The sequence below is a fragment of the Hemicordylus capensis genome, chromosome 2 (genome assembly GCF_027244095.1).
Source record: "Hemicordylus capensis ecotype Gifberg chromosome 2, rHemCap1.1.pri, whole genome shotgun sequence".
Classification (NCBI taxonomy): domain Eukaryota; kingdom Metazoa; phylum Chordata; class Lepidosauria; order Squamata; family Cordylidae; genus Hemicordylus; species Hemicordylus capensis.
Window position 1 is genome coordinate 422,895,278 of NC_069658.1, and position 12,267 is coordinate 422,907,544.

General features: G+C 42.7%; 1 protein-coding gene across 5 annotated transcripts in view; it reads right to left on the reverse strand.

Moving 5' to 3' along the window:
• Positions 1 to 12,267, reverse strand: part of DIP2B (disco interacting protein 2 homolog B) — a 241,709-nt gene that overhangs the window by 55,440 nt on the left and 174,002 nt on the right. For 4 of the 5 annotated variants that reach the window (XM_053301091.1, XM_053301087.1, XM_053301090.1 and 1 more), the window contains 4 exons: positions 8,596 to 8,715; positions 5,878 to 6,075; positions 1,852 to 1,943; positions 1,505 to 1,615 (listed from right to left, as the gene is read on the reverse strand). In XM_053301091.1, coding sequence (XP_053157066.1) covers positions 1,505 to 1,615; positions 1,852 to 1,943; positions 5,878 to 6,075; positions 8,596 to 8,715 — 521 coding nt within the window. The remainder of the gene's footprint in view (positions 1 to 1,504; positions 1,616 to 1,851; positions 1,944 to 5,877; positions 6,076 to 8,595; positions 8,716 to 12,267) is intronic. The other variant, XM_053301088.1, reaches the window with a different exon arrangement.

The following is a 12,267-nucleotide window of genomic DNA, read 5'->3' on the forward strand; positions in this document are numbered from 1 at the left end:
GAACAGAGCCAGGGCTGCACTCCCCCCTGCTCACCCCCCTGTTCAACAAATCAGAGGAACCCCGCCCCTCCCGCCCCCAAGGAGGCAGCAGATTGCCTATGTACGAGAGTGGCAGTATGCATCACCTCATACTTTAGACTGTATATGTGGCACATTTGCCAAAGGTCTGGCCAATGTACTGAACATATATCTGCACACAACAAAATGCCAACACAGAAAACACACAGACACCCTCTAAAATAATTTAAACAATACACTGATAAGCAGCTACTTAACCCCACCCCCCAGCCCCTTCTCCAGTCTTATCAACTCTGAACGATACGTGGGAATTTACTAAAGTGGAAAATGCTAGAATGAGATGGCTGGGACCCTTGCCACAGGAGGAAATTTGCTGGGGAAGAAAGCACTGGAATGGGGAAGCTGATTTAGCAAACAAGGGCGCTCAGGGTTGGTAGAAGTTCTTAGCTTTCATATCTTGGTTATCATGGCAGTTGTCATGTTGAGACCGCAAATCAAAGAGATCTCGAGCATCCATAGCATTACCAGACAAGCTTACCATCTCATTACCATATCTTATACCATGTTATTTGCCACACGCTGTCTCTCAAAAGATATTCTACCTTAACATGGCAATGTCACACCAATTATAATAAGGGTAGAAGTAACCTTTATGTGATGCAAGGGCTTTGTGAGGCTACTGGGGGCTATTCTTAGAGGTGCTCAGCACGTAAGCTGGTCCAAACATTAATAGTGAATCAGATTTCAACCAGGGCTGATTCTCAAGTTGTCTTTGACAGACACCAATGTATTCTCAAGCACATCACAGTCTAAAAAGTCTTAATTTCAGTGTCAAAAATATTGTGTTTTGGAGAGAGGCCTGAACTTAAATTGGCTTAATTTCCCTCTTACACAGCGATAACCTTTTATAGGTCTGACATCTAGTAGTCAGTAGAAGCTGCACAATAGCCTCCCATTTTATCTCTTAATCTTAGGAACTGAAACTGAGAAAAAAATCCCATCATTTAAGATAATCAAGGTAACATAAGGGAATGAACTATGGGCCCTCTGTACAGTGAAGTTACTAAATCAGTGGTCTCCTCATTTGTTTTTATTTTTAATAAAGATGAATTGTAACCAGTTTTAAGAAAAGCAAATGCAGAGCTTTGTTAATTTCTCAAAATGTGGAGGTGCTGAGCCCCTATGAGAATGAGGCCCAAACTACAGAAGGAGGGAAAGTTAAGAAGCTTCAGACTGTTTCTCATTTCTATCTGCTCTATGGGAGAGGCAGTTACAGGGAGATAGCCCTATTTTGCAAAATCTGTGCATGCAATAGCTGTGAAAGGCAGAACCGCTAGCACTTGGCTTTGTGAGAGTGGGAGACCTGGCAGAACAGCTGCCGGAAGCTGAAAAGTCCAATCTCATCCAAGGCCGACATAGCCTGACTTGATTTGTGTCTCAGCCCACATCCGCAGCCTATCACTCCTCTAAGTTCCATGAACGTTACCTTTCGGGTTAGAGGTACCTCTATCGGCACTGGGATGACTTCTGCCAGCAAACAGCCATAGAATGCCACCATGAACATGACAGGGTCATTGTTGGGGTAAACAAGGGCTACCTGCAGTTCACAGAAATATTCAGTTAGCAATAGGCAGGAAGAACAGCATTAAAGCTTGGACCACGATATTCCAAAGCAGAGATCAGGCGGTCTAACTCAGCATACAACATAATAGGTGACTGCAAGATAGACAACTCGCGTGCTGTAACAAACAAACAAACAAACTCCAAAATTTACACACCCACCCGCCCCATTGTCTTCATCTTTGAAAAGAAAAACCAGTTAAAGCTTCTTACTCTGTCTCCAGGTTTCAACACAGGCTCATTTTTGGTGCCCAGTTTATTCAGCAGTGTGTAGGCCAACTTTAGGCTTCTGCTCCACAGCTTGCCTGGAATGCAAAGAAAAGGCCATCAGGCTTCCCCATCAGGCAGCAACAGCAACACACATACAGAGCATACCTATCAGTTTATTTATCTCCCCACCTCTCATTGATAATTTCTAAGACACATTAAACATGAAGGAAGCACACATATGCAGACAATCTTAAAAAATTAAAAGTAAACATAGTAACAGCAAATTCAGATTATAATGGCAGTGGAAGTAAATTCCATTAAATGTCAGGGGGCGGGAACTACAGCATGACATCTAAACATCATCAGAAAGGGTGCCAGATGAAAGAACTGAAAAAGAAACTGCCAAGGTCCTGTCCTAGTCATCACCCATGTCATCTCAGAAAATAGTAACACCGAGTAGGAACAGAGAGGAAGAGCTGAACAACTGGGCCCATCTTATCAATTTTACCTATTCATCCAACGAGCTCAATAAATTGTTATTGTAAGACTGACTATCTTAAAGAGCAGTCAGAGATACCTATTGTATAGGAAAACTCTATCAAAGTGGCTGAGGAGCAAGAACCACCCAGGCATCCCAGCTATGAGCCCCCAATATTATCCTAGTACAGTTGAATTCTCTGGTCCCTCGTCCTAGAGTCAGGAAGCAAAAACTTAGGATCATTTGCTTTAATCCACTAGATTCCAGTTTACCACTTCCAAATCCAAGAGTTTTGATTTAGATTTAAATTAAGAAGAGGACTGTAAGCCCTTCAGGCAATCCCTGTTGTAATAGAGCTCCCTTTCAGATCTGAGTGATGTAAAAATGAGAGCTCTAGGTTTTCAAATTCAGAGGACACAGAATACATTTTCCAAATACAACGGGGTAGGAGTGTGCTGAGGTGGGTGGGTTTGTGTTTCTGTTTGTATTTTACCTTTATTTTTTATCGATTGTTTTTTTCTTTTACAAAATTGAGAACAGAACAAAACCAACAATAGATGATCAAAGAAAGAGGCAAAGCATTTTACATTTGCAAGAAAAACAATCAACAAATTGAACAGTCTGTAAAGGAGGGCACATCTGGAGTATATATTTTGTGATTCCATACAGGCCGAAAGGTTTGTATTGGCCTCAGAAGTCAGTATCTTTAATATATTAGCTTTATATTGGCTGTAGAGATGCAGGTGACATATGGTGCAATCTCAAAAGCCAGAGGATTGGGAGGTACAGTGTAGAGGATTTCCAGTGACCAGGAGGCAAGATTTGCATAACGTAGTGCATACAGGCCCCAGGTCCTCCAAATATGAATAATCCCCTTTTGTGGGTCACTGGAGAAATGTAATAAGGAAGTAACTCATATAATTCAAGTTTGATCCAAAGGTCAGCAGCATGAAGGTTGGCAAGGAAATGGTTCAAATACTGTATTTCCAAAGGGCTCACTCACAGGAACAAGCCCATGCCCAGAAAACAAAGGCTAAAGACTCGGGTACAAATTCCTCCTAACATTTCTCCCATTAGATGTGTAGCTCACCCTGTCCCTATAAGCTCTTGGCAGAAAAACCTGATCTATTTATTTCATTTATAGAGGCAAAACATTAATCAGAGACATCATTCATATTCTAATTCTGCATATGAGGCAATGAAGTCGAAACACTCAGTAACTCGCCAAAGCTAGCAGGCAAGAACACAAGTGAGAAGTGAAATCAAACAAAACAGATCCAATGGCTGTGAATGTAACGTAACACATGTAAATAAGAATGCAATGTGAAAACTGTAATTTCAGTCAATAAATCGTGTATGAATAATAATCCTGAATAATCAAATAAGAAATTAATAATACTAATCAAAACAATATAGAACATGAAGTACTGTAAATGATGTCCATCCTAATGACAATACAATTCATAATATATGCACCAATCAACATTTAACAGAAACCTGGTGTATTATTAGAGCACCTTTCTTATGAGGCAAGGCTACAACACCTGGGGCTATTTAGTTTAGAAAAAAGACAACTGCAGGGAGACATGATAGAGGTCTATACAATCATGCATGCTGTGGGGGAAGTGGATAGAGAGAAATTCTTCTCCCTCTCCCACAACACTAGAACCAGGGGTCATCCCATGAAATTGATTGCCAGGAAATTTAGGACCAACAAATGGAAGTACTTTTTCACACAACGCATAATCAACTTGTGGAATTCTCTGCCACAAGATATGGTGACAGCCAACAACCTGGATGGCTTTAAGAGGAGTTTGGATGACTTCATGGAGGAGAGGTCTATCAATGGCTACTAGTTGCAGGGCTATAGGCCACCTCAAGCCTCAAAGGCAGGATGCCTCTGAGTACCACTTGCAGGGGAGTAACAGCAGGAGAGAGGGCCTCAACTCCTGCCTGTAGCCTTCCAGCGGAATCTGATGGGCCACTGTGTGAAACAGGATGCTGGACTAGATGGGCCTGGACTTGATCCAGCAGGGCTGTTCTTATGTTCTTAACTACTTTGAAGTCTTTATCAAGTGTCCGATTATGTCAAATATTCCTCCCATGCTAATTCTTATAGAAGCAAGTATTCTCTTCAATCCAAGCAGTAAGCATCTTATTGAAAAACTTTGAATACATGTAGTAAATCATTATCGAGGAGAGCTTTCAAACCATTTTTCTTCTGCAGCAATGTATCTCTCTCCTTAGATGGATTGAAATAATACTCCAGTATTGTTAGATATAAGTTGATAGCTTCTAAACCTGTTTCGGGGTTATGTCCATGTGGGGAGGGTAGCCTGGAAATAGTCACTCATACTCTTCTATATTGCTCTCTTTATCGTGATTCTAGGAGTGGATTACTGTATCCATTACTAGAGCAATTCCCTGGTAGGCCTGATTCCTTCTATCTTAACTACTGCTTGGCTGATACAAACGATGAAGTCACCAAAGTGGTAGCCAAATTTATTTATGGGGCGATGAGACAGACATCCCGCCACGGTCTTTTATAGGTTTGATTTTATGGTAGTTTTAGTTTATTTGTATATGTATTGTTATATTTACTCTATTTACTGTAATTCTGAATGGTTGTCACTTTTGTTTCTGTTTGGACTATGGCTGCAATAAAAGAACTGGCTGACTTCTAAAGCAAGGTCATTTAAGTAACATGGTGCCAGTCTCTTGCTACAAGCTGACTCTCACTTCTGCAAAGTCTCTGAGAGTAATTGAATTGTAATGTGTAGTGTGTCTTGAATGTCACTGGGATGGACATAATGTACTGTACTTCATGTTCTATATTGTTATTTTGATTAGTATTTTTAATCTTATATTTGATTATTCATGATGAGACAAAAGTTTGGGAAGGTGCACAAATTCAATAGATAGATAGATAGATAGATACATAGATAGATAGATAGACAGATGACTTATTCATTCAAGTTACAGTTCTTATATTACATTCCTATTTTATGTTTCAGATCCTTTTAAGTTGGTTGTGTGGCACAAGTGAAATGCGCTATTTTAAGTCAGGTCTCACGTGTGGCCAAAACTAATACAGTATTCAGGGAGCCATGAACACTGAAGTAGAAGATCAAAGACTGCCTTGTTTTTGCTCAACCCAAAGCAAAATAATAAGGCTGTGCAAAATGCCTCCAGCACTGAATAGAAAGATAAGTGACAAAGCAGAACCCAGTTTTGACAGCTCCCTTTATTTTAGCCTACTGCTCTCACTCACTTGGATCCTTTCCCCCCACGCGGGGGGAGTACCCTACCCTGCAACATCTGCCCTCCTTTGCAACTCTGAACCTATTTGACACCAATGACCAATTCAGAGCATAGGCACAACAGGAACCCAATGTTAATAAGGAGCACAACTGACCGAAGTCTGGCAAGAGTCTACTTTCTTAACCAAACTGCTTATGCATCAAGCCAAAGCGGGTGAACAAAAAGATGCATGTGCCTAAACAACCCACTACAGTAACGTGGATGTGGGGCCAGGACTATGCAGCTCTCACCATATGTCAGGGTGTAGACAGGTTTCCCAGTAACATCCAGAGCTGTCAAACAAGGGCATTTGGCCTGCGTCGTCCCCCAGCGCTGCAGAGCTGCTTCCAAAGCAGGAGGCCAATTGCAAACAACTCCAAGGGGCTCTCCCTTCACAGGTGTCATCTGACGTCCCTCTGGTTTCGGCTGATGTGGGTCTGGCTGCGGAACTGCAAAGAAGGCATTCCCAGATCAAATGTTAAAGTCACTCAGAAAACCAAATGTTAAAATCACCCCTCACACATGCAGTACTGAAAAGTACCAAACTCACTCTACATCTCTCTGAATCACTGATGCAAAAAGGATTTCCTCCCTTCTTCCAACTGGGAAATTATTTTATAAAACAGGGTTTCAAAATCCATTTTTAAAAAGGTCAAAGCAATTTCAACATATTTGTTGTGAAGGGGAGATGCTTCTCAGTAGAAGACAGGAAAACTGTGTGCTTTCAAACAAAGAAACTGAAGACGTTAACACGATTGCATTTGGCAGGAACCTACTATTACTCCTGCAACTACTATACAATTATGTAGCATCAATTGTGCACTAGGTACAATATAGAACAGAGAAGTGACAGTCCCTGACCAGAAAGCCTAAAATCTCATCTAGCAAGACAAGACAAATAGGGTGGGATGAGACAGTGTTTAATAAAATACACATACCAAATACAGGGCAGTAGAGAGATAACAGGTAACAGAAAAAGCATAACGATGAAGCCAGAGTGGTGTAAGAAAGGATTTGTAGAGGAAGCAGGTTTTGAGGAACTGAGGGAAGTGCCTGGGGAGAAGGAGAAGCTATTTCTGATATAAAGAGGGACAGGGCATTAAAAATGGGAAAGAAAGAAGGGAACAAAGAAGCCAGAGAGCAGAGCCACTTATGTGAGCAGCAGATCAATAGGTGGTGTTTTATTTAAATCCAAAAGATCCAGGTGGCTCAAACTGAAGAGCAACCTAGCCCTATATTATTAAGTAGCAATGTGCCAAAACCTGATTCGGAAGCCGAATCATGGCACAGCCCCTTTAAAACGGAGGACTTGTCCAGCCCCTGTAATGAAGAGCAGAGCAGGTCCATCCCTGCTCCTCCTCCTCTCACCACCATTGCCGTACTGACAGCGATCCCCCCAGCTATCCACATGTGCCAGTGGCACTCTCCCCCAGCTGCCCTGGCACGCAAATGGCCCCAGCGGAAGCCGGTGCTACGTGAGAGGGTGCTGCTGCGGGAGGGTGCCGCTGGCACACACAGATAGCTGTGGGGAACACTGCCAGTAAGGCAATGGCAGCAAATGAAGGAGGAGCAGGGACAGACCTGGTCTCCTCCACATTAAAGGGGCTGGGTAAGCTCTTGGTTTTAAAGGGATTGTGTCACGATTCGGCTTCCAAATTGGATTCCGGCACATCCCTACTTAATAATATAGGGCTGAGTTGCTCTTCCGCTTGAGACATCTGGATCTTGCAGATTTAAGCAAAACCCATTTTACCACCTACTGATCCACGTTAAAGAGGCTGGGTAAGTCCTCTGTTTTAAAGAGACTGTGCTGCAACGGTGTTTTGAGCACACCCCTATTAATAAGCCACTGTGAGATTGCCTGGCCTGCATTTGCAGTGTTGCTCAAGAAGGTGAGCCACAATGCTCAGATCACAGGCGACAGCTGCTTGGGCAACCAAGTGTCTTGGCCCAGCTCTGAGTGGAATAATTAGAATCGGCAGCTTGCTGACTGCGGGAATTGAGCATCCCACAGGAAGGTTGGGAGAGGAAAGGTGAAATATTCACATGGAAGAGCAATAATCCAGATTTCCCTATTCTCATCTCTGAGGCTTCAGCACATCCCCCTCTGTTCATTTTCCCAAAGCACTTGGCAACAACAGGACAAAGTGCCACATGTAACTACTGGAGTCTTGCTGTCGTGCTGTGGAATCCAAGAGGGAGAAATGACGACCAAGTAAATGACAAGAAAGACATGTGCTATTATCAGCTTTGCTCTCCCTTCCCTCTTCTCTAGTGGGGACTGTGCCTTGGCATCCCTCTCTTCAGGCCACATCATATGCCAAAAGGCAGTGGATGCATTGAAAAATGTGCTGTATTCTGTAAGAGGATCCTCCTTTTGTTAAAAGACATGGGAACCTGACCAACATGACACGAGGTTCCACATCTTTCTAGTACAACTACAGAGCGTCAAGAAACAACCACCCAGGAACAGTTGGGGAGAACTCTTGGGCTTTCTGTGCAAGAGGCAAGCTTCAAGATCCCACTTGCTTTCAAGTATGAAATGACCACTCAGTAAAAGGGAAGGATATATGCAAGGGAGACCATTTTTCATTTAACGACTGAAGCATAATCCCCCAGACGTTTACTGAATGGGAGTGGGAGGAGAGGAAGGGAATGGATCACCACCAAACTGTTCTCCCACACAGGCAGCCATGTGTTCACAGTTTTTCATGACAAAGGGTCCTATGTTATATTCTACTCAGGGTTTCCATTCACCTGAGTACACATATAAGCCTCTCTGTCAGAAAGTTGAAGGTGTGGCTAGCAGGGCCAGTCAGCACAATCCCACTCCCCTCTTCCCATGTTTAGTAAATACATAGGAGACTAACATGAATGCACAAAAGCAGGACTAAGCATGCAATAGTCTCATAAAACACATCAGGGCTTCATGCAAATCCCAATCAACCCTGTGGCAAACGACCAGATACCTTCTACAATTTCTTCAAAATCATCCACAAAGAACTCCTTCAGAGGTGGTCGCTTGGGCCGTTTCAGAGTATTGAGCAGCTGTTGAATTTTCGTGGAGACTCTGCTACTTACAGGGACACCTGCAGTGTGGGAAAGGAGTTCAGTTTATCAAGGGGCATGTTACCTATGGGCAATACTGATGCTATGTGAAGGCCAACCAGAACCACACTCCTTCCATGCATAAAATGACGATGTAACAAGCAGAACTCAAGAGGGGCAGAGGTGTTACTCATTGTAGCAAAAACGAGTCTTGGAGAAGCTTAGAAACTGACAAATGCATTTTAACATAAGCTCTAGTCCACAAAAAGCTTATGCTAAAATAAATTTGTTAGTTTTTCAAATGCCTCAAGACTGATTGTCATTTATTTATTTATTTATTTATCGATCTATCACTCAATCGTGTTTTTATGCCGCCTGATATGTAAATCTCTAGGGATAATTCTAGTGATCAAACGCTAACGTGGATGTTTGGATTCAGAATACTAAACCAGGTGTGCCAGAAACTACAACTACAACTAGCTTCCTCCCTTTTCAAAGTCATTTGCAACATTTGCACAACACAGGTGATGGAAATTGATCATTTCCTAAGATCAAGCCTTCCATTGTGATCCACCAAGGCCTAGATCTCTCTCCTGTTTCTGTTGCTTGTCTGGGACTGCAAAAATAGGATGATTATGGCCTTGCAGGCCATAATTCAGGCTTGATGACCTGTGTTGGCTTGGCTGGCCACAGGTTGTGCAGGCCTGCCCAAGACTACATTTCAGTGCTATCATAAGACTTAACCACCAGGGGGTGCTGTGAGAATTCCAAGACTTGAAAATGTTCTTTCACAGACTCCACCAGCCAGGGTATTGTCAAGGGTAGTCACCACAGTTGGGTGCTTTCCTGTCTGTACATAGCGGAACTTCAGCACAGCAGGCATTTCAGAAGTGGCAAAGTTTAGTAAATTTATCCATCATGGGCTTTTTTAAATGCTGAGAACAGCGCTATTAGGAAGTGAGACAGAAGCTTCTTCTCAAGGAAGCTTAATAAGAGAACTCTGCAAAATGAACAGTGTAAAAAGCTTTCTCCTTTTTTCAATACCAAACAGTGGCTTTGGCTGTGAAAAGTGGGCGAACAATTCAAGGAGGCCCTGTGATGCTTCATCAAAACATACCAAATTCTGCAATAAGCAAATCCAAATTCATGGTGGTGGAGAAATAAGAAGATTCTCCAACCAAAACAGTTCAATGCAAATTGAGTTAGTCATGCAAATTGGCTAGTTTAGGAACATAGGAAGCTGCCATATACCGAGTCAGACCATAGGTCCATCTAGCTCAGTATTGTCTACACAAACTGGCAGTGGCTTCTCCAAGGCTGCAAGCAGGAATCTCTCTCAGCCCTATTTTTGGAGATGCCAGGGAGGGAACTTGGCACCTTCTGCTCTCCCCAGAATGGCTCCATCCCCTAAGGGGAATATCTTACAGAGCTCACACATCAAGTCTCCCATTCATATGCAAGCAAGACGAACCCTGCTTAGCTAAGGCCTATTTTCCCGGGGATTGTTTTTTCTTCCTGTTCTAGAACCTGACACTGTCCTGTTCTAACACCGGTACAACCAATAAGCTTGTTTCATAGAAATGCTAAATAACATGAAATTTGCAATCATAGGGATTTCACAGAAACCAATCAAATACTGGAACAGATGGAAGCCCTGATTTTCAAAGAGTCCAAAGTAGACATGGTTCATAAACTCCAATGCCTCTGTTAGACGTACAATACCCCATTCTACTCTTGCTCCTTTTCAAAACATGTTCTTACTGGTTTTATTTAACTATTTCTTCACTGAGACTCCTAAAGACTCTCTTTTCCTGGTTTGCACTACCCTTGGAGTCATCCCTGAAGCAGTTTGGTATTTGACAGTAAAAAAACACTTCTTGACTCTGCCCATTTATTGAGTTGTCAATATCCTTTTGATTACAAGACCAGTGGCATTCTTACCCCTGGATTTCAGGGCCAAAGTACAGGGCCCCCACACCATTCCCCATGTAGGGGAATGATGCTTAACTTGCAGCGGGAGGGGGGCTCCAAAGGCCTTTAGGTTTAGGCTCTGAAATTACCTAAGGGCACCTCTGTACAAAACATCATGCAAAAAAAAAAAAAAAAGGTGAAGTTCCTGATGAGATACCATGATCATTGGTCCCCAGTAATGCTGAGGAAATGGATCCCATTCAATTAACAACTCTGCCTGATTAAACAGCAACGGAAGCTCCAAGGAACTAGAGATGTGCAAATTGGTTCGAACTCAAAACGGGCCACTTCAAGTGTTTTGAGTTCAAAACAAAACCTCCTTAAAATAAAGGCCAGTTTCAAGCTTGAAATGAAACAGCTACATTAACTCAAAACATTTCTAGTGTTTCGAGCGCCATTTTGAGACCTGTTTTTTCGGGGAGAGCTGGTCTACCAATTGCGGTCAGCGGGTGGACCAGTCCTCTGAGGCGGGCCGACACGCTAAGTCTGGAGTGGAGGACTCGTCTACCCCAATTGATAGACCAGCTCTTCCCAAAAAAACCCAGCCTCAGACTTAGGACATTAGGACAACTGGTAGACCAGCAATCCCCGGGAAAATAGGCCTCAAAATGGCACTCAAAATTCTATTACATTTATATACCACCCCACCCAAATGGCTTGTCAAGTGTTTCAAGGTTGATTTGTCGAAACAGCCAGCTTTGGTTGCTATTTTGATGAATCAATTCAAGGATTTTGTGCTTCATTTTGAGCTAGAAAAGAACTGAAAAGTCCATTTTGTGCACATTCCTACAAGAAACTCAGTCCACTAGGACCACCTGCTCACTTCAGAGAGGCTGCCCTTGGCTCTACGGACTGGAACAATCTTTGCAATCAAGCACACTTTTCACAGGGGAAAAAATACAGACGCAGCACAAACAGTGCAGCAGGAAAGAATAGGGAAGGAGAACTCTCTGGAAGCAGATGACAGTTCTAATAATCTACAGAACCAGCTAGGTTAACAGCATGAGTTTGCAGACAGGATGGAACCAGAAAGAACAATAGTCTTCTTCCTACTTCTAGCTCAAGAGCTCTGCTCTTCTGGTGGAGATAGCTTACAGTTGCTGAAAAAAGGGAGTACAGTGTTCCAGAGCTAGACTCAGCATCTCACCATACAGAGGACAAGGTACAGTTTCTTTGCTCTATTCCAGGTCCAAGGGCTGCTTCATACAGTTATGTGCTTGCTACATAAATAGCCATGTAGAAAGAAATGCTTTAGGCATGAAGCTAACTTCTATGCACAGGAGATGTACAATCAGATCCACCATCATGTGTGAAAAAACATGCCATGTTGCAATAGTATTCAGAAGAAGTGAGGGGTACACTAAAAACCAGGAAGCACGTAGGAAGCCAAGCCAAGCCATAGTTATTTAATAAATAATTCCCAATGCATTTTGCTGATCACTGAAGAATTTGCTCAGCAGTTAAGACATGCTACATCTCTTTCTGATATGACATGTACAGAGGAGATCTCTCCCCAAACATAACTGTCATACATTTATTAAATAGCTACTGTTGCTTATTGACTTGCCTGCTGCATTCTCTCAATCTTGTTTTGTTTGGCAATGGGCCCTGTTTGGACAATG